Raw genomic sequence first — 21,653 nt, 5'->3', positions numbered from 1 at the left:
AGGGGACCCACCCAGGGAGCCCCCTCAAGCTCCGGCCCAGTCATGTTATTCAAGTGGATTCGCTGCCTGCTACTCCCCAGCAAAATACCCAAGTTATGCAGTTATTCTGTCTCCAGGCCAAAAGAGATCCAATTTGTAGAATTTTAAAACAAATTTAAAAAAAAAACTAGCTTGGCATCCTCCCCAAATACCTGAAAATTTCTTACCTGGCCCCAAGCATAGAGGTTATTGTGTGTCTGAGATGGGTTCACTTTGGACAAAAGGAATCGAGCCTTTAACAACAACAAAAAGGTTTAAAGATTAAAAAGTGACATTAATATTAATGTAACAGAAAAAAGATAATTTTTTACAACATTTCTTTGGTTAAATTAGAATTGTTTTACTGCACAGTAATTGATTTCTTTAGCTTAAGCCCACTGGCTCTCCATTTAAGGATCCTAAAACATAAAATGTGTATTTTATCTCGGCAATCCCTTTACATAAGTGTATTCTGACCACTCATTTAAAAATAAGTCATATTTGGAAGATTACCTGTGTGTCAACTTATGTCATCGCATAAAATATTAACCATCCTGTTTGGATGTATAGCAATAACAATCTATCATAAAACGAACAAACCACTGGAGCTAGAACTCAGCTTGCTCACCTGACTGCCTCCATGCTCCGTGTTAATGTAACGTGGCATCGGGAAGCGTGCTTGCAGAATTTCTTGAGCATCATCCAGTGGTGCCTGCAGAAGATGCTTGAAGTTTTCGTACTCGGGCATGTCCTGGTAGCCAGCTTTACGCCATTGGGCTATGGTCTACACAGAAACAAACCAACCAAAAACTATTGTGGAAACTGTAACAACAGCCTTCACTGACACTGACATTCTACCATTGCCACCCAGAGCTTGTTTCCAGTGAAAAAGTCTAGTGTCAAAAATGACAAGCTTCAGAGGGAGAGCAAAGCAGAGCTACCGGCAGGAGGAGAAGCAGGAGTAAGAAAAATGGGTGCATCCAGGACACCCCTGCCTGCACATTACCCCAGGAATGTCAGGCATCACTCATGCCTCCTCTCTTCTATATCAACTAGTTAACAAAGCCTGGGGATTACTCATCCCAAGGAGAGGCGGCCTCCCTCCTTTTCCACTTCCGCTGTTATCACTCAGTCTAGCCTCTCTTCTCCACATATCTGGTAAGGAAAGGGCTTTGCTGGCTGCCCACACAGACTCCACTCCCCCATCTCCTTGCCTAATGGCACACATATTACACTCCTCCTCCAGTAAGCAGTAGTCATACAGACTTGGGTGCAACTGACTCATCCCTATCCCCTGCTCCCCCTGGGCCCTGAATTGGGGTACCCTTGGCAAAGGAGACAAGAGCTGTAAGAATCAAAGTATGAGTGTTGATCAGGCAGTGAAGAGAAGCCATATGCTAAACTGTAGAAAGCAGACGATCTGTCTCCCTGACTAAGCTACACATTTTATCACCCTTCCTTCTTTTATATTCATCAACAACTGCTCTAGAAAATATCTTATATCACAGGAAATCAAGAAACATTCATTAACTGATTCATATACCTTTATAAATAAAGTGAAGTGCTTTTGCATGTTATTTAGGGGAACAAGAAGACAATGGACAGGAAAAATGGAGAAAGAGGCTACAGCAAGTGTGCAATGTGTCTTAACAGAGCCATTAACATGGCTCCAGGCAGAGGATTCTCATCAGATGCCTCCTTCTGTAGCCTGCTCGCTTCCTCTCAGAGTGGCAGTTACCATTTTCCAGGTCTAAATGCTGTGATTGACAGTTGGCCTATGGGAAATGCCCACAAGCTCACCAGGGGCCAGGAGTTCCTAAGAACACTTGCATTCAGCACACTCGGGGCTTTGGGAAGGTGACAGCAGTGTCACTGTCTTTATCCTTAGAACCCCTCACTTGCACAAGAAGGTGCTCAATAAACAAGTAAATGAACAGCATCAGGGGTTACAGAGGAAATGTCGATAAGGGGTGAGCTTAGGGCAAAGAATGTTTCATCGTCAGTACAGTCGGCCCTCGGTATCCACGAGATTGGTTCCAGGACTACTCCTCCCAATACCAAAGTCCATAGATCCTCAAGTCCCTCATACAAAATGGCATAGTATTTGCATATAACCAATGTACATCTTCCCATATACTTTAAATCATCTTTAGATTACTTATAATACCTATTACAATGTAAAGAATATATAAATAGTTCTTGTGTGTTTCTTTTCTTTTTCTTTTTTTTTTTTTTTGAGACAGAGTCTCACTCTGTCGTCCAGGCTGGAGTGCAGTAGTGCAATCTCGGCTCACTGAAACCTTCACTCCCCGAGTTCAAGCGATTCTCCTGCCTTAGCCTCCCAAGCAGCTGGGATTACAGGCGTCTGACACCACGCTTGTATTTTTGTATTTTTAGTAGAGACAGGGTTTTGCTATGTTGGCCAGGCTAGTCTTGAACTCCTGACCTCAGATGATCCGTCTGCCTTGGCCACCCAAAGTGCTGGAATTACAGGCATGAGCTACCACACCTGGCCTGTGCTATACATTTTATTTGTATTATTTTTTATCATTATTTCAAAATTATTTTTAACCTGCCATTGGCTGAATCTGCAGAGGTGGAACCTGTGGATACGGAGGGCCTACTGTACCGATACCAAAGGACCCAGTGGGAAGAGCAGCTGGTCATCCGGCTCTCAGTCTAGGACTATTACTGACAGCCTAGCACTTGTGTGCAAGTGGCTAGCAGACTGGGTGTTAATATGCTGAAAAAAGTTTACAGTTATAAAATACTGAGGAGTATTAGAAAACGAATACTTCCTAAGTTACTAAAGGAATCCCAAAACACAATTTATATCTTTTCACGATATCAGAAATCATTTCTAATGGTTGGCCACTAGGAAACCAAATCAATAGCCAATATTATGAAGGTAGAGAACATACAATAGAAGAAAAAGCATCACTGAATATAAATATCACCATCATCTCCATTAAAGGATTTTTCCATAAAGATGCAAATAATTCAGAGAAGCTATTCCCTTTCTCAGGGCATGAGCCCCACTGAGAAACCCCACAGAGTCTCAGAATTTCTTTCTGAGAAAGAAATGGACTGAAAGCTATCCACAGCCATCCTAGGGATCCACAGACATAGTGTGAAGTTCCCTGGGCCATGTTATTTCATCAAAGCACAACTTTAGCTCTAAACGCTAACTCTGAAAGAACAGTAGTATGTATAAAATATTTACTGAGGAGAATAAACTAGTTTTGCCTAACTTTGAAGGTAATGATTTACAGTGATTTAAAAGAACCGGCCAGGCGCAGTGGCTCACGCCTGTGATCCCAGCACTTTGGGAGGCTGAGGCGGGTGGATCACGAGGTCAGGAGATTGAGACCATCCTGGCTAAAACGGTGAAACCCCGTCTCTACTAAAAATACAAAAAAAATTAGCTGGGCGTGGTGGCGGGCGCCTGTGGTCCCAGTTACTCGGGAGGCTGAGGCAGGAGAATGGTGTGAACCCGGGAGGTGGAGCTTGCAGTGAGCCGAGATCCGTGCCACTGCACTCCAGCCTGGGCAACAAAGCAAGACTCTGTCTCAAAAAAAATAAATAAATAAAAATAAAAAAAGAACCACCTGAGATTTTTTTATGGCATATATTATTATTTATTATTTTTTGAGATGGAGTTTCACTCTGTTGACCAGGCTGGAGTGCAGTGGCGTGATCTCAGCTCACTACAACCTTCACCTCCCGGGTTTAAGTAATTCTCCCACCTCAGCCCCCCAAGTAGCTGGGACTACAGGTGTGTGCCACCACACCTGGCTAACTTTTGTATTTTTAGTAGAGATGGGGTTTTGCCTGTGGTCAGGCTGGTTTTGAACTCCTGACCTCAGGTGATCTGTCCACCTTAGCTTCCCAAAGTGCTGGGATCACAGGCATGAGCCACTGTGCCCGGCCCATATTTACAGCAAATATTATTAAAATTAATAAACATACAAATACTCCAGAGACATAAGAAAAGGTTCTATTCACTAGAATAAAAGCCACTGCGCTTTCTAAGCCCAAACTGTTGTTACAAATGTCATTAAAAACCTAAATTAATGAATAAGAAGAAAACAAAAACCAGTTAAGGACAATAATTCTCCTTGTGTGCACAATTAAATAAATGTGTATGCCTTTTCCCCAATTTAAAAACAAAAAATAGTATCATCTTACCTCACCAAGATAAATGACAATTTGAAAGAAAGTATCCATCAGCAAAATTCTGTCAGCTAGAATGCTGCTGCTATCCAAGAGTACTGGCTGAAGAAAAAGAGAGAGAAAGATGGCATTGGTTTTCCCTGCTCCCCACACAGCCACCACTTCCACCCAACCCTGACCCCATGCCTGGTATCCATAGCAAAGGCTATTTACAAATGGTGCCCAGCACAGTGGCTCCCCCGTTTTCTTCCTGACACACTTCCACTTTCTGCTCCTGACTCATTCTCGACTTTGTAGGAAAAAGAGACTCCAAATAATTCCTCATCAACTGAGAAGGGAAATTAATACCTTTTTTTTTTAAATTAAGAGTCGGGGTGTTGCTCTGTTGCCCAGGCTGGAGTCAAGTGATGTGACCCTGGCTCACTGCAGCTTCGACCTCCTGGGCTCAAGTGACCCTCCCACCTCAACCTCTAGAGTCGCTGAGGCATGCCACCATGCCCAACTAATTTTTTATTTTTTGTAAAGACAGGGTCTGACACTATGTTGACCAGGCTTAGTAATATCTTTTGATCTTAGAACGAAAAATAATTCTGAATATTCTCAGTTTTGTATGTATTTTAGCAATTAGAGACACTCTCTGTAGATGAGACAGAATAAAGATGCCTATATGAAAAATAGCATTTAACACAAATTTTGAAGTTTACTACAAAATATATATTATGGCTGGGCGTGGTGGTTCACGCCTGTAAACCTAGCACTTTGGGAGGCCAAGGCAGGCAGATCACTTGAGCCCAGGAGTTCAAGACCAGCCTGGGCAACATGGCAAAACCCTGTCTCTACCAAAAACACAAGAAATTAGCTGGGCAGTGGTGGCATGTGCCTGTGGTCCTAGCTATTCAGGAGGCTGAAGGGGGACAATCACCTGAACCTCGGAGGTGGAGGTTGCCGTGAGCCAAGATCACACCACTGTACTCCAGCCTGGGTGACAGAGTGAGACCCCATCTCAAAAAAAAATACATGTCTATTATTTATTTATAAGTAATATTTTATATATTATATAAATAACTATATAATTTTTATATCAGTAACTTTTTTTTTTGAGAGGGAGTCTTGCTCTGTTCCCAGGCTGGAATGCAGTAGTGCAATCTCAGCTCATTGCAGCCTCTGCCTCCCGGGTTCAGGCGATTCTCCAGCCTCAGCCTCCTGAGTAGCTGGGATTACTGGTGCCATGCCCAGCTAATTTTTGTATTTTTAGTAGAGACGGGGTTTCACCATGCTGACCAGGCTGGTCTCAAACTCCTGATGTCAGGTGATCCACCTGCTATTTTAGTAATTATTTCAATAATGAAAGTAAGTTGTACTCAATAAAGAAAATTTTAAAATGTGTACCCAAGAATAACAAATATTGATATTTTGGTTTTTTTCCATATAGTTCTTTATTTTTGCAGGGAATATTTAGAAAAGTTTCTATTTTGACTTTTTTTCATGTAACATTTTTACATAAGGACTTTCTATTTTATTATGTTACATACATTTTGTGAATACTGTTGGCCCTCCATATCGGTGGGTTCCACATCTGAAAATTCAACCAACCTTGGATTGAAAATATATGAAAAAAATATGCATCTGTACTGCACATGTACGGACTTTCTTGTCATTATTCCCTAAACCATACAGTATGACAATTATTTACATAGCACTTACATAATAGGTATTATAACTAATCTAGAAATGACTTAAAGTATATAGGAGGATGTGCCTAGGTTACATGCAAATATTACACAATTTTATATTAGTAACTTGAGTATTTAAGAATTCTGGTATCTGAGGGAGGTCCTGGAACTAATCCTCCATGAATACTGAGGGTCAACTGCATTTCTAAGGTTACTTATTTATTTTCCTATATTAAACATTCGGATTGTTATTTGATTCACTATTATAGTGGTTCCTTTACTATTTTTTTTTTTTTTGCACAAAGTCTATTCTGTATCTAGGAGTCTTTCTTTCAGTTACAAGACATGGAATTGCTGGATGTAAGTATACAAGCACAAGGAAAAAGAAAGCAACCATGTTATTTCTTAAAGTTTTTTACATTTATTCCTGCCTTCCACAAATAATAGCTTTATATGTCTTTGACATTTTCCTAAAGGTATTTTTTAATAGAAATTTAAATTAAATTAAATTTAATAATTTAAATTACTATAAAAACTCAAAGTTTTATTTTTTTACAGTTCTGCTCTCTAAGTAAATTTGCTTAAAAAAGAATATACAAGTTAGGTATTCCAATCCTCAGGAAAGCACTCAGGTAGAGCCTTACCTCTGGTGGCCCATGAAAGGAGTAAGAGTAGAGAATGGGCTGGATCATGATGAGAGACTGGGTCAGGTCCTGCCGGGCAAAATGATGTCTGTAATATGACGACTCATCAGGACTATTGTTAAACACTTGAAGAAATGGAGATCTTCTCAGATGGAACATGAACTGCATTCACAAAGAATGAAAGAGAAATGCATATAGTTGTAACCTTCTTAGACACCCACAGAGTAGATCTACCTCAGGGGTCTGAAATAGGAGAACCCAGAAAAGGGCTCTCTGGGTTCACAGAACAGAAAGCATAAGGTGGTACCAGGGGCTGGGGAAAGAGGAAAACTGGGAGTTGTTGCTTAATGAGCACAGAGTTTCAGCTCTGCAAAGTGAAAAACTCTAGACATCAGTTGCTCAATAATGTGAATACACCTAACACTACTCAACTGTATGCTTAAAAATGGTTAAGATGGTAAATTTTGTTGTGTGTTTTACCACAATTAAAAATTAAATTATTTTATTTATTTACTTATTTATTTATTTTTAAAAAGGGCCTCTGGCTGGGCGTGGTGGCTCATGCCTGCAATCCCAGCACTTTGGGAGGCCAAGGCAGGCAGATTACCTGAGGTCAGGAGTTCGAGACCAGCCTGACCAACATGGAGAAATCCCATCTTTACTAAAAATACAAAATTAGCCGGGCATGGTGGCGGGCACCTGTAGTCCCAGCTACTCAGGAGGCTGAGGCAGGAGAATCGCTTGAACCCAGGAGGCGGAGGCTGTGGTGAGCCAAGATCGCGCCATTGCACTCCAGCCTGGGCAACAAGAGCAAAACTCCGTCTCAAAAAAAAAATTAAAAATTAAAAAAAATATATATATATATTTTTTTTAAAAAAGGGCCTCTGGGTATGTCAGAGCTTCCACAGTTAAAAGAAACGCCAAAGAAACATTTCCAGAGTCACTGTGCCAGGCAGTGGAGACAGAATATCTGCTCTCAGAGAAGTCAGACCCAGTGAGAAAGGCACACTTGGGGCTACGAGTTATGAGCCAGCGTATAGGATAGCACTGGGGAGGTGGGGGTGGAGGGCCAGGAGGAGACTTCCTAGAGCTCTGGGGACTGACGGTGCACTCTGAGAGACGTGGCTGAGGAGGCCACAGCGCCAGGGGGAAGGGGATTCCAGGCACAGGAACAGCAGGTGACGGCTTAGGACACAAGCTGGGATGGTGAAGTACGGGTGCAGGGGAGAAAGGGACAAGGGATGACACTGCAGCCATAGGTTCTCACCCTCGAGGATGAGAAGAAGGGGTGAGGACAGACTTTCAGCTCACGTTAAAGAGTTGCCAGAACATGAAAATGAGCTGCCTTGTGAAGTACAAAGCTTCCTGAGACTCCAAATATTGAATCATAGGTTCCTAAATAATAATCAAGGCTGACATTCAATACATCCTACATGCAAGGCACAAAGCACTTGACAAGAACTACTTAATCCTTCCAATAAGCCCATGAGGTAAGTTCTCTTACCATCCCTAGTTTACAGGTGAGGAAACTAAGGCACAGAGGGGCGAGCAACTTGTCCAAGACACTCACCCCACCACTGAGTGTCACAGCTGGACTGTACACCAGGCCGCCTGGCTCTAGAGACTGGGCTCTTGGCCTCTCTCCTAGAATGCCTTGACAGAAGGAATCTGAGAAAGCATTTCATCTGGTTTTCAAGCTGTGCTCTTAGAGTTTTCATCAAGTCCTCAGGGGCCCAGGGATGAGGGCTCTGGTGGGACCCACTATGGGGGTGGTACATGGGCACAACCAGAGAAGCGCCAACTCTATCTGCTTTATGTGCTGGCTTTTCAGGGCAGCTCCTCTCAAAGAAAGGATTCTATGACTTAAAAAAAAAACAACCCTGCAAATCACTTCACCAGAGCAACTCCCCACTGCTAGAGGTGGGAAACCAAACTCTACAGGACTCTGGAACTTCCTCTAAGGTCAGCCCAGCGGGGCCAGCACTGGAACCTCACCCTGACTCTGGCCGGTCCAGGGCTCTTCCCACAACACAACTTTAACCTCTCACACATGGGCACCTCAGAGTCCCAGGCACCTGCTATGGAGCTAGGTCACATTTAGTGCTAAACAGGTGACTGGCATTGTGCTAAATATTTAATACTCAATTGGCCTCAGCTCCTGCAATCCTTATAGACACCCATGAGTTACACTCTATTTGCTAAATCACAATGGAGATGGAAATTCATCTACTTTTCCCGCTCCTCTCTCTTGTCCAATGGCTTCCAAAGGCTTTGTTCATGCTGAGTGCAGTTACTTTCAGGAGCTGCTTATTGCTCACTCCTGGTTGTGATGCACATAATAACCACAGACATATTATTAAATACTTGTTGCACTAACTGTGGTTTTGTTTTGTTACATTCATCTCCATGTGTGCTCATTTTCTTGGTTTGTCGCTGAGGTAGCTGACTGTTTCCCCAGAACTTCTACACATCAGAGATATTTTTTATGGCCTTATATCAATGATCCTATTTTGCAAGTTCATGAAAATGTATGCATGAGTTTCCTCCCCTCTGCATGTCATCTTTATCTTCTATAGGGCTTAGGGTGCTGTCTTGCCTCGACACACATTCAACTTGGGTTGAACAATCTCTGTCACCTATAGACTGAGTCTCAAGACATTAAAAAGCCTTCACTTTACCCTGAGAATAAAGTTAATTTCTATCAAAATTTACTGTTCTGTAGTTATTTTAGAAACATATATTACTTACCTGAGGATACAGAGAAAAGGAATCTGATAACCTAAAGGAAGTGGGGTCTTCTTTGTTATACTGTCCAAACTTTTGACACTATGGAAAGAAAATACCAAAAAACAAACAAATACACACAAAGAGAGAGAGAAAAATCTAAGTTAGCATTACCTGGAAATATTCTTGGACTAAGCTACATCCAGTCTGAACTCTGCCACTTACTGTAAGTCCTAGACTAGCATTTCTCAAGCAGGCAAATGACCAGGGGGGACTTGTTAAAATGCAGGCTCTGGCCAGGCGTGGTGGCTCACACCTGTAATCCCAGCACTTTGGGAGGCTGAGGCGGGCGGATCACGAGGTCAGGAGATCGAGACCATCCTGGCTAACACGGTGACACCCCATCTCTACTGAAAATACAAAAAAAATTAGCCGGGCATGGTGGCGGGCGCCTGTAGTCCCAGCTACTCGGGAAGCTGAGGCAGGAGAATGGCGTGAACCTGGAAGGCGGAGCTTGCAGTGAGCCGAGACTGCACCACTGCACTACAGCCTGGGCAACAGAGCGAGCCTCCTTCTCAAAAATAATAATAATAAGAAGAAGAATAAATTTTTTTAAAAAATGCAGGCTCTTGGGAGGAATTGAAGATTCTGCATCTCTAATCAGCTCCCAGGCAGTGCTGGCCTGAGGACCGCCCTGACCAGAGAAGCTAGGTGAGCTCTTCCAGGCACCTGTTCCACATGAAAACCCTCTAACATCATGAAAACTAACAATTACAGTTACGCTTTGATGTTCTCTCACACTAAAACTCAAATTTATTTCTTCCAATGGCAGATTTCTGAACCACAATGTTTTCTCTTCCTGCCTTTATTTCTGCTCACACATTTCTGGTCACTAAAGAATTGGGTTATTCACCATTTAAAGAAACCCCATTTCTAACAATAACTTTCTTCCCACAAAATCTGGTGTCCTTCCGCAGTTCTCATCTTCTTGAATTTCCTAGCAGCGTGAGCCTGGTGACTGCCCAAACGTCTTGAAACTTTCTCCTTCAGCTGCTAATACATCACTTTCCTACTTCTCATAATCTCTCCAACCAACCCTTTTCTGCCTTCTTCAATGGTTTTGTTTTCCTCCTCCCCCTAACTGTGAACTTCTTCGGGGTTAGTTCTTGGCCCCCTCCTCCTATCCTCACTGTTATGGGTACAAATGAACACTAGAGCCAGATGGGTGTCACCCAAATCCACCCTCCAGTGTCCAGTGCTGACCTCTAGCCTGAGCCCCAGTCAGGACACCCACCCAAATATGGGAGTTTTCGTGAGACATACTTTTGCAAGTTCACATTCAATTATCAAAAATAAACTATTACGTTAAAAAAAGAAATTGACCTTCTCTCACCCTAAAATTGCACTCCTTTCCCATCTTCTACCTCACCACCACTCATGCAGTTACCCACGTGTGAAATGTCACTCAATGCTGACTTTTTGGTTTTTGACTTTACAAAGAATCATTTCATCAAGTTTTATCAATTCTTTCAGTTTACATCCTGATTTCAAACCTTCAGCTTCCTCCATCTCTACTGCTACTACACTGGTCTCAGCACCATTGAGCCTGAAAAATCTTCCATTCACAACAATAGCCTTTTCTCCTTGCAAATGTGCCTCACATGGTGATATTAAACGTAAACACAAGCATCATGCCGACGTCACACCCCTGCTTAACAATCACACCCAAGTCTCCCTTGCTCCCTAAAGGTAAGGAGCTCCCTAATCAAGTGTACCTTCCCTGACTCTGTTCCCCACTGCACAACCTGGCCTCATGTGACACTGGTTTCTCCAAAGTCCTCAGCATAAGCTAAAAGACCCAGCTAGCTCCCGCGGGCTCATTCCTGCTAGCTCCCCACTCAGCAGGCCTTGCCTTCTCCTCTCCAGTGAAGCTATTCTTTAATAAAAAACCTGACTCAAGGCTCATTTCCACAGGAAGTCTTTGTTAACCACCTGGGCCCTCTGCCCTTTGAAATCTTAAAGCAGCACTTTTCAAATTATGTTTGAAATGTTGACACTTCCTGAAAAATGGATCCATGAGATAGCAAGGGCAAATAGAGGGCTGAACAAAATGAAACAGTTTCCTTACTGGGCCTTTCCATGGTGCCTTTGATCACAAACACATGCTGTGACTCTCCAGGAAGGTAAGATTATCCTGTGCCAATTATTGATTTATTGCCTTGTGCTGGCTCCACACTTACCCCCTTTGCCTGCTGTGCAATGGACACGGGCCCTTTCACTACCTCTCGTTTGCCAGCTGGCATGATATCAAGCTTTGTCAGTAGAGTGCGCTGGAGGTGTCAGCTTCGGGCGCCTGAGTGCTCACTCAGCAGCTTCCTGGGTGCCAGGTCCTGCTGCACCGTGGCTTCCCCAGCGCTGAGTTCCTGAAGAACATGGCAGCCAGCAGCTAAAGCAGCATCCCTGCATGCCTCCAATGAGACATTTTCCGGTACACAGCTTTCCCTGGCACCCTGGAGGGTGGATTTTCTTCAAATTCCAGAGAGTGAATTTCTAGCAAGTTCCCCTGGCACAGCACCATGGCAACCTCTCTGCAAAAGACTCACCAAGCCATGGCCATGCCGTCCCAACTAGGTCTGGAACAGCCCTGGGGAGAGGGAGCACTTCCTTGGGTGCTCTACCTCAGCCCCAGAAGTAGTGGCTGCCCAATTCTCTATACTTCCTTCTAGCCAGTCTCTCTTCTACTCCCTTAGTATTCTTTATAAAAGACTTCCCCTGTTTAAATTACAGTGTTACTTCTCTCATCTTATTAAACCCAGACTGATATATTTTAGTTTAGGGAGATGTCCCTAAACTCACCAGACCTGGATTCCTATTTCTAAAACTACTTTCCAGATTTAGAAGAAAAATACAAGACCAGAGCATTCGCAAAATGACTCAACTAAGTCAACTCAACCCACACAGATTTGTATCACTCTCCAAATGCTCCATGTGTGTTGTTTCTTCCCCAACTATAATGTAAATCTCCGAGGGGAAAATGCACATTTAACACGTCTTTACCAGAATGTCCAGTGGGTGGCATAAGGTAGGCAACTGATAAATTCTTGCTGATTCACTATATAATAATAATTAAGTGACAATTTTCTTCTCTCGAAAGTAAAGCAAAAACCACTGTCCCCAATTTACCAGTCGGATGAGTTGTCGGTCCAGCCACCGGAGCACATCAGGTCCCTCCTCTGACTCCGCTCGGAACACCCCCAGCCGTGCCATCAAGACTGCTGCAGCCTCCTGGTCAAATGCTGCTTCTATGTGCCTGAGCTGACTCTGTACATCTGCCCAACTGACAATTCCAGAGTTAGTGCCATGCTTATGTTTAGGAGAGAACAGAAAGCCAGACATCCATTCAGATAAAGAAACACAGGGTAGGTGCAGTGGCTCATTCCTGAAATCCCAACACTTTGGGAGGGCGAGGTGGCAGGATTGCTTGAGCCTAGAAGTTCAAGACCAGCCTGGGCAACATTGTGAGATTCCCATCTTGCTATAAAAAGTAAAAAAATTAGCCAGTTTTGGTGGCAGGTGCCTAGGGTCCCAGCTACTTGGGAGACTGAAGTGGGAGGATCACTTGAGTATGGGAGGTTGAGGCTGCAGTGAGCTGTGATTGTGCCACTGTACCCCAGCTTAGGCAACAGAGCGAGACTGTCTCCAAATGGTAATAAATAATAAGTTTTAATCTATATTTCCTACAAAAAGATGATGCTTCTAGGCAAGTATTCATAGACCCAATTGGGTTAGCCAAAAATGCCTCCCCTTCTGATCAAATAAGCCAATGAGGTCTGGTGAGAACCATTCAATGGAATCAAACAGACAGACTAACAAATGTTAAAGTATCTCTTCAAGGGAAAAATGTCAAGTCAGTTCCTCAACAGAAAGGAAACCGGGGCTGCTTACTTTCGGGCGATGGTGGTCACGCGGATGCGTCTCTGGGTGCTGGAGTGCTGATAATGCGTGACGAATTGGATCGCTCCTCTGCCTCCTTGGGGGATCGGGGCGTTGTGCTGCAGGGTGAGAGGCCATAACTTTGTCTGTTATGGGCACGACTCAAACACAGTGACAGAGCCCACTGTACTCTTCTAAAATGACTGACACAGCAATGATGGGAAGGTTCTTGACACATTTTGAAGGGCACACTTAGGATTTGCACATTTCACTGCATATAACCTTTATCTCCAAAAAAGATGAAGAACTACATTCAATACTGAACTTAAGTTAATGATACACCTGCTGAAGGGTTTAGGCATGAAATACATGGATGAATGCGGCTTGTTTTGAAATGCATCAAAACGAAGATGGATTGATGGATCACACACTGGACGAGTTATTGCTGATGAATTGTCCAGTCTGTGATGGACTGTTAATCATTAAACAAACACAGGCATCCCTCACTTATTTGTAGATTTTTTAACAAGTTGGAGATTTGTGGCAATCATGCATCAAGCAAGTCTATCAGCGCCGGTTTTCCAACATGTGCACACTTCATGTCTCTGTGTCGCAGTTCAGTAATTCTCACAATATTTCAAACTTTTTCATTATTATTATATGTCTGCTGTGCTGATCTATGATCAGTGATCTTTGATGTTACCATTTTAATTGTTTTGGGGTGCTACAAACTGCACCCATATAAGATGGCAAACTTAACTGATAAATGTCGTGTGTATTCTGGTTGCTCCACTGACTGACCTTTCCCTCATCTCTCTCCTCCTCCTTGGGCCTCCCCTATTTCCTGAGATTCAACAATATTGAAATGTGGCCCACTAATAACCCTACAATGCCCTCTGAGTGTTCAAGTGAAAGGAAGAGTCACACGTCTCTCACTTTAAATCAAAAGCTAAAAATCATTAATCTTAGTAGGGAAGGTACGTTGAAAGCTAAGATAGCTGAAAGCTAGGCCTCTTGCCCCAAACTGCCAAGCTGTGAATGCAAAGAAAAAGCTGGAAATTAAAAGTGAATATGTGAATGATAAGAAAGTGAAACAGCCTCATTGCTGATGGGGAGAACGTTTTACAAGTCTGAATAGAAAATCAAACCAGACACAACATTCCCTTAAGCCAGGGCTTAATCCAGAGCAAGGTCCTAACTCTCTTCAATTTATGAAGGCAGAGAGAGGTAAGTAAGGAAGCTGAAGGAGAAAAGCTGGAAGCTGGCAGAGGTTGGTTCCTGAGGTTTAGGGAAAGAAGCCATCTTCATAGCATAATGGCACAAGGTGAAGCAGCATGTGCTGATGTAGAAACTGCTGCAAGTTATTCAGATTAGCTAAGATCACTGATGAAGGTGGCTACACGAAACAACAGATTTTCAATGTAAAGGAAATAACTCTTCTGTTGGAAGAAGATGTCATCTAGGATTTTCACAGCTAGAGAGAAGTCAATGCCTGGCTTTAAAGCTTCAAAGGGCAGGTTGACTCTCTCGTTAGGAATTAATGCAACTGGTGACTTTACTTTGTTTTTCTAAGACAGGGTCTTGCTCTGTCACCCAGGCTGGAGTGGAGTGGCATGATCTCAGCTCACAGCAACCTTGGCCTCCCAGGCTTAAGAGATTCTCCCACCTCAGCCTCCCAAGTAGTTGGGACGACAGGCTTACACCACCACATCTGGCTATTTTTTGTATTTCTGGTAGAGGTGAGGCCTCACCACATTGCCCAGACTGGTCTTGAACTCCTGAGCTCAAGCAATCCATCCACCTGGCCTCCCAAAGTGTTGGGATTACAGGTGTGAGTCACCGCCCCCAGCCAGCTGGTGACTTTAAGTTGAACCCAATGCTCATTTACCATTCCAAGTATCCTAGGACTCTTAAGAATTGTGCTCAATCTATACTTCCTGTGCTCTACAAAAGGAACAACAAAGCCTGGATGACAGCATGGCTTACTAAATATTTAAAGCCCACTGTTGAGATCTGCTGCTCAGAAAAAAAAGACTCCTTTCAAAATATTACTGCTCATTGACAATGCACCTGTCACTCAAGAGCTCTGAGGGAGATATAAAGGAGATCAACGTTTTCATGCCTGCTAACACAACACCCATCCTGCCTCCCATGAATCAAGGAGAAATTTCAACTTTCAAGTCTTATTACTTAAGAAACACATTTTATAAGACTATAGCTGCCATACATAGTGATTCCTAGGATGGATCCGGGCAAAGAAAATAAAGAATCTTCTGAAAAGGATTCACCATTCTAGATGTCATTGAAACACTCATCATTCATGGGAAGAGGTCAAAATATCAACTTTCACAGGAGTTTGGAATTTTACTCCAATTCTCATAGACAATTTTGAGGGGTTTGAGACTTCAGTGGAGGAAGTCACTGAAGATGTGGTGGAAGCAGCAAGATAACTAGAATTAGAAGTGGATCCTCAGCTGGGCGCGGTGGCTTATGCCTGTAATCCCAGCACCTTCGAGGCCGAGGCAGGTGGATCACCCGAGGCCAGGAGTTCGAGACCAGCTGGGACAACATTGTGAAACCCCGTCTCTAATAAAAACACAAAAATTAGGTGGGTATGGTGGCAGGCACCTGTAATCCCAGCTACTCGGGAGGCTGAGGCAGCAGAATTGCTTGACCCTGGGAGGCAGAGGTTGCAGTGAGCTGAGATGGCACCACCGCACTCCAGTCTGAGCAACACAGCAAGACTCCATCTCCAAAAAAAAAAAAAAAAAAAAAAAGTGGATCCTGGCCAGGTGTGGTGGCTCACACCTGTAATCCCAGCACTTTGAGAGACTGAGGTGGGAGGATCACTTGAGCCCAGGAGTTTGAGACCAGTCTGGGCAACAGAGAGACCCCATCTCTATTTTTTTTTTTTTTTTGAGACAGAGTCTCACTCTGTTGCCCAGGCTGGAGTACAGTGGCGCAATCTTGGCTCACAGCAAGCTATGCCTCCTGGGTTCACACCATTCTCCTGGCTCAGCCTCCCAAGTGGCTGGGGCTACAGGCACCCGCCACCATGCCTGGCTAATTTTGCTTTGTATTTTTAGTAGAGATGGGGTTTCACTGTGTTAGCCAGGATGGTCTCGATCTTCTGACCTCGTGATCTGCCCGCCTTCGCCTCTCAAAGTGTTGAGATTACAGGCATGAGCCACTGCACCCAGCCTTTTTTTTTTAGACAGAATCTCCCTCTGTCTCCCAGGCTGGAGTGCAGTGGCGCAATCTCGGCTCACTGCAACCTCCACCTCTCGATTTCAGCGATTCTCCTGTCTCAGCCTCCTGAGTAGCTGGGATTACAGGCGCGCGCCACCATGCCCAGCTAATTTTTCTCATATTTTTAGTAGAGACGGGGTTTCACCATTGTTGTTTAGGCTGGTCTCGAATTCCCGACTTCATGATCCGCCCGCCTCAGCCTCCCAAAGTGCTGGGATTACAGGCGTGAGCCACTGTGCCTGGCCTATTTTTTTTATTAAAAAGATAAAGAAGTGGATCCTGAAGATGGGCCTGAATTGCTACAATTTCATGATAAAACTTTAATGGATTCAGAGTTGTTTCTTATGGATAAGCAAAGAAAGTGGTTTGTTGAGATGCAATCTACTCCTCACGAAGATGCTGTGACATTGTTGAAATGACAAGAAAAGACTTACAATATTACATACACTTAGCTGATAAAGCAGCAGCAAGGTTTAAGAGCATTGATTACATTTTTGAAAGAAGTTCTACTGTGGGTAAAAAGCTATCAAACAACACTGCATGCTACAAAGAAATCTTTCCTGGAAGGAAGAGTCGACCAAAAATTTCATTGTTGCCTTATTTGAAGAAATTCCCAGGCCGGGTGCAGTGGCTCACACCTGTAATTCCAACACTTTGGGAGGCTGAGGCAGGTGGATCACTTGATATCAGGAGTTCAAGACCAGCCTGGCCAATGTGGCAAAAACCTGTCTTTACTAAAAATACAAAAACTAGCCAGGCATGGTGGCAGACACTTGTAATTGTAGCTACTCGGGAGGCTGGGGTGGGGGAATGGCTTGAACCTGGGAGGTGGAAGTTGCAGTGAGCCGGGATCACACCACTGCACTCCAGCCTGGGTGATAGAACGAGACTTCGTCTTAATTTAAAAAAAAAAAAAAAAAAAAAGAAGAAGAAGAAAAGAAACTGCCACAGTCACTCACCCTACAGAACTACCAACCTGATCAGTCAGCAGCCAACAACATCAATGTAAGACCTTCCACCAGCAAAAGATTATGACTTGCTGAAGGATCAGATGATCATTAGCATTTTTTTAGCAATACAGTTGACCCTTGAGCAACACAGGTTTGAACTGTACGGGTCCACTTGCATGTGGATTTTCTTCTGCCTCTTGCCACCTGAGACTACAAGACCAAGCCCTCCTCTTCCTCCTCCTCCTCAGCCTACTGAACATGAAGACGAGAGTATGAAGACTTCGCGACGTCCATTTCCACTTAACAAACAGTAAATATACTTTCCCTCCCTTATGATTTTCTGAAAAACATACTCTTTTCTCTAGCTTACTTTATAGTAAGAATATAGGATATAACATATATGACTTACAAAATATGTGTTAATCAATGGTTATCGGTCAGGTTTCCAGTCAACAGTGGACTACCAGTAGTTAAGTTTTGGGGGAGTTACGGTTGTATGTGAATTTTTAACTGTGTGGTGTTGGCACCCCAACACTACTCAACGGTCAACTGTAAAGTAGTTTTTAAATTAAAGAATGAACAGGCCGGACGTGATGGCTCACGCCTGTAATCCCAGCACTTTGGGAGGCCAAGGTGGGCGGATCACGAGGTCAGGAGATCGAGACCATCCTGGCTAACATGGTGAAACCCCGTCTCTACTAAAAATACAAAAACGATTAGCCAGGCGCGGTGGCGGGCACCTGTAGTCCCAGCTACTTGGGAGGCTGAGGCAGGAGAATGGCGTGAACCCGGCAGGCGGAGCTTGCAGTGAGCTGAGATGCGCCACTGCACTCCAGCCTGGGCGACAGAGCGAGACTCAAAAAAAAAAAAAAGAAAAAAAGAATGAACAATGTTTTCAAAGACATAACACTATTTAACACTTAACACACTATAGTGTAAACATTACTTTTATATGCAGTAGGAAACCAAAATATTCACGTGACTTGCTTTATTGCAATATTCACTTTATTGTAGTAGTCTGGAATTGAACCCACAATATTTCCAAGGTATGCCAGTACAGCAAAATGTTAATTACAGAATCAAGTTGATGGGTGCACCTAGGTACTACGTGTTCACTGCAGAATTCTTTCAATTTTTCTGTATGTTTGGCATTTTTCATAATAAAATATTAGAGAAAGAATCGATGCACTCAAAAATTCACCGACATGATGATGACTAGTAAAATCCATTACACTTCTAATGACCTTATCAGTTCAACAATCAAGGGACAAAAGTAATTTGCTGCCTGACTCCGACTAAACCCTTGAAGGAATAAATAAGAGGAGGTCATGCCAGACTATCATCAGGCCTAATACAATACCCAAGGAATATCGGTTTGTGAAGAAAGTAACCAGAGACCACTGGTTTGAGATAAATCACAGAACAGGACACTAAGACATGAAGACATGTGAAGAAATCCAACTCACCTGATTGACAACTTCAAAATAGATGCCAAGTGTAGATGTAGGATCTAGGCCACAGATTTTCCACTGACTCGTGCCACCAACACCAAGTTCCTAGGGGTAGGAAGAGGAATTTAAAAAACAAAACCAGAAAACCATCCCTATGGTTAATCGCTAATGAAAAGTACTGACTGAGTAGGGCAGGCTACTTAGAGTACCTTCTTTTAGGACAACATTTAAGTTGAAATGAAATCTTCTACTGAAAAGAGAACAACTGCAGACCCGATGAAGGCTTAATATTTACATTTATACTTTAAAATTAAGCTTTGCCTGTAATCCCAGCACTTTGGGAGGCCGAGACGGGTGGATCACGAGGTCAGGAGTTCGAGACCATCCTGGCTAACACGGTGAAACCCCGTCTCTACTAAAAAATACAAAAAACTAGCCGGGCGAGGTGGTGGGCGCCTGTAGTCCCAGCTACTCGGGAGGCTGAGGCAGGAGAATGGCGTAAAAACCCGGGAGGCAGAGCTTGCAATGAGCTGAGATCCGGCCACTGCACTCCAGCCTGGGCGACACAGTGAGACTCCGTCTCAAAAAAAAAAAAAAAAATAAAATAAAATAAAATTAAGCTTTTTATATTGACATTCTAATTTTTATTATATCACGTATACTACACATATATGTTGTTTATATTTATTTATTTTGAGATGGTCTCTCCCTCTGTTGCCCAGACTGGAGTGCCATAATACAATCACAGCTCACTGTAGCCTCGACCTCCTGGGTTCAAGCAATCCTCCTGCCTCAGCCTCCCAAAGCGTTGGGATTACAGGTGTGACCCATCATTCCGGGTTTACACATACACTCTGTGTGTGTGTGTGTCTCTGTGTGTGTGTGTGTGTGTGTGTGTGTGTTGGGGGGGTGTCTCCGCATGACACATAACACTGAAATCCACAAATTATCAAGTCAGACTCTTAAGAAAGACTCTTGACGGCCGGGCGCGGTGGCTCAAGCCTGTAATCCCAGCACTTTGGGAGGCCGAGACGGGCGGATCACGAGGTCAGGAGATCGAGACCATCCTGGCGAACACGGTGAAACCCCGTCTCTACTAAAAAATACAAAAAACTAGCCGGGCGAGGCGGCGGGCGCCTGTAGTCCCAGCTACTCGGGAGGCTGAGGCAGGAGAATGGCGTAAACCCGGGAGGCGGAGCTTGCAGTGAGCTGAGATCCGGCCACTGCACTCCAGCCCGGGCGACAGAGCCAGACTCTGTCTCAAAAAAAAAAAAAAAAAAAGAAAGACTCTTAAAGTGAAATCACACAGCAGCTCTAAGGTGGAGAGCGGAGAGGGTGCGCTCTGTTCTGTCAGTACTTCCTAAGCTAGATAATGAGCTAGATGGATTCACGGGCGTTCACCTTCCTTGTAGTGGCCTTTTCTAAAGGAAGCAAGTGTTTATTATCTGCTGGAAGGTAAAGAGCTGTGCTCAGGAAAAAGGCCAAGAAGTCAAAGGAGCATTCATGCCTCCTCTTCTTGCCTTGCTAACCCCATTCTAAGCACCAGACAGATGACGGCTCCTCCAGAGCTCCAAAATATCATTTTCTTACTGATACACAAATTCCTTACTTAAACATTTGCTCTTTAGATGCCTTTATTGGAGAAACAATAAAGACAATTAGGAAACGACCATTTTATAACCCTCAAAGAAATAAACTGATTTGCGTGAAGATCAATGGATGCTAAAAACCATTAGGCTGTTGGCAAACAAGATTTTCATATTGTGCTACACACTCTCATTCAAAAGACTGCCCGCTCATGGCAAAGGGGAAAGTCTTCCCTTGCACTAGAAAGGCAGTGGGGCAGTCACCACCATCACCGTGCGATCTAACTCAGCACATCTAACATGGGACAGCAGACATAGTGCCTCTGGAGGTGACACAGCATGAAGTACACACTGCCCAGGAAGAATGTTTGGCAAAAAGGCTTCACCTGAATCTGAACACACCTTTAACCATAACTCTCACTTTACAAAGGCTATAGTATCAAATGCAATGCCGGTTGGGGGAAAAACAGCTACAAAGGGCATCTGGGGGGAAATTAGGGAAAAATATGAATTAGATATTAGGAAATTATTATTTTCTTAAGTTTGATAATGACATCGTGGTAGGAGAACATCCTTGTTTTTAGAAGATGCATACTGAAGTGCTTAAGGACTGTCATGATATCTGCAAATTATTTTCAAAGGTCAGCAAAAAAAAAGTTGATAAGTCAAATGTGGCAAATAAATGACAATCAGATAAAGCAAATGTGGCAAACAAGACAATACAGCAATTATGGCAAAATGTTAACAATCAATGACTAAATGGTAGGTATACAGAAATTCATCATACTCTTCTTCAAACTTCTCAGTATGTCTGAAAATTGTATTTTCCTATTCTCTGCATCCTCATTCCCCAAACAAAACTTTCATGGCTGAATTCTACTAGAAAAATTAATTAGCTTGTACTAATTCATAAAAATGCCTTCTTAAACTATTTCAGGAAGTCTTCAGCAGGCAGATTTTAAGTCCATGAAAAATATTTTATAACAAGGCAGTCTTCCAAAGCCTTGCCAGGAAATAGGGGTACAAGCCCCTTAGTACTCTGGGAGTAACGAATGACTCATCAGATGGGCTTTAGGGCAGCAATCTGCCTCACTCAGAAGACTACAGGAATATGCTCTCAAATCGCCTTGCCTCTGCCAAGCTCAACAAAAGTTGAATCTATGTGGTCACTCAGGAACGTCTGTTGCTGACAACATGAAAGAAGACCCACACTTCCAGTGTGCCAGGCACGAACTGCTTCACCTGAACCAAC

At 43.4% G+C, this 21,653-nt stretch overlaps 1 protein-coding gene across 5 annotated transcripts in view; it reads right to left on the bottom strand.

The window, feature by feature from the left end:
* Window positions 1–21,653, bottom strand: part of SEC23B (Sec23 homolog B, coat complex II component) — a 47,346-nt gene that overhangs the window by 5,933 nt on the left and 19,760 nt on the right. For all 5 annotated transcript variants that reach the window (XM_025398656.1, XM_025398654.1, XM_025398658.1 and 2 more), the window contains exons 12-19: window positions 18,831–18,920; window positions 13,178–13,284; window positions 12,416–12,569; window positions 9,257–9,334; window positions 6,509–6,670; window positions 4,207–4,293; window positions 647–802; window positions 207–272 (exon numbers count right to left, since the gene is read on the bottom strand). In XM_025398656.1, the coding sequence (XP_025254441.1) occupies window positions 207–272; window positions 647–802; window positions 4,207–4,293; window positions 6,509–6,670; window positions 9,257–9,334; window positions 12,416–12,569; window positions 13,178–13,284; window positions 18,831–18,920 (900 nt within the window). The remainder of the gene's footprint in view (window positions 1–206; window positions 273–646; window positions 803–4,206; window positions 4,294–6,508; window positions 6,671–9,256; window positions 9,335–12,415; window positions 12,570–13,177; window positions 13,285–18,830; window positions 18,921–21,653) is intronic.

Source organism: Theropithecus gelada, chromosome 10 (genome assembly GCF_003255815.1).
Source record: "Theropithecus gelada isolate Dixy chromosome 10, Tgel_1.0, whole genome shotgun sequence".
Lineage (NCBI taxonomy): Eukaryota > Metazoa > Chordata > Mammalia > Primates > Cercopithecidae > Theropithecus > Theropithecus gelada.
Note: the sequence above shows the minus strand (reverse complement) of the source record. Positions and strands in the feature narration are given on the sequence as shown.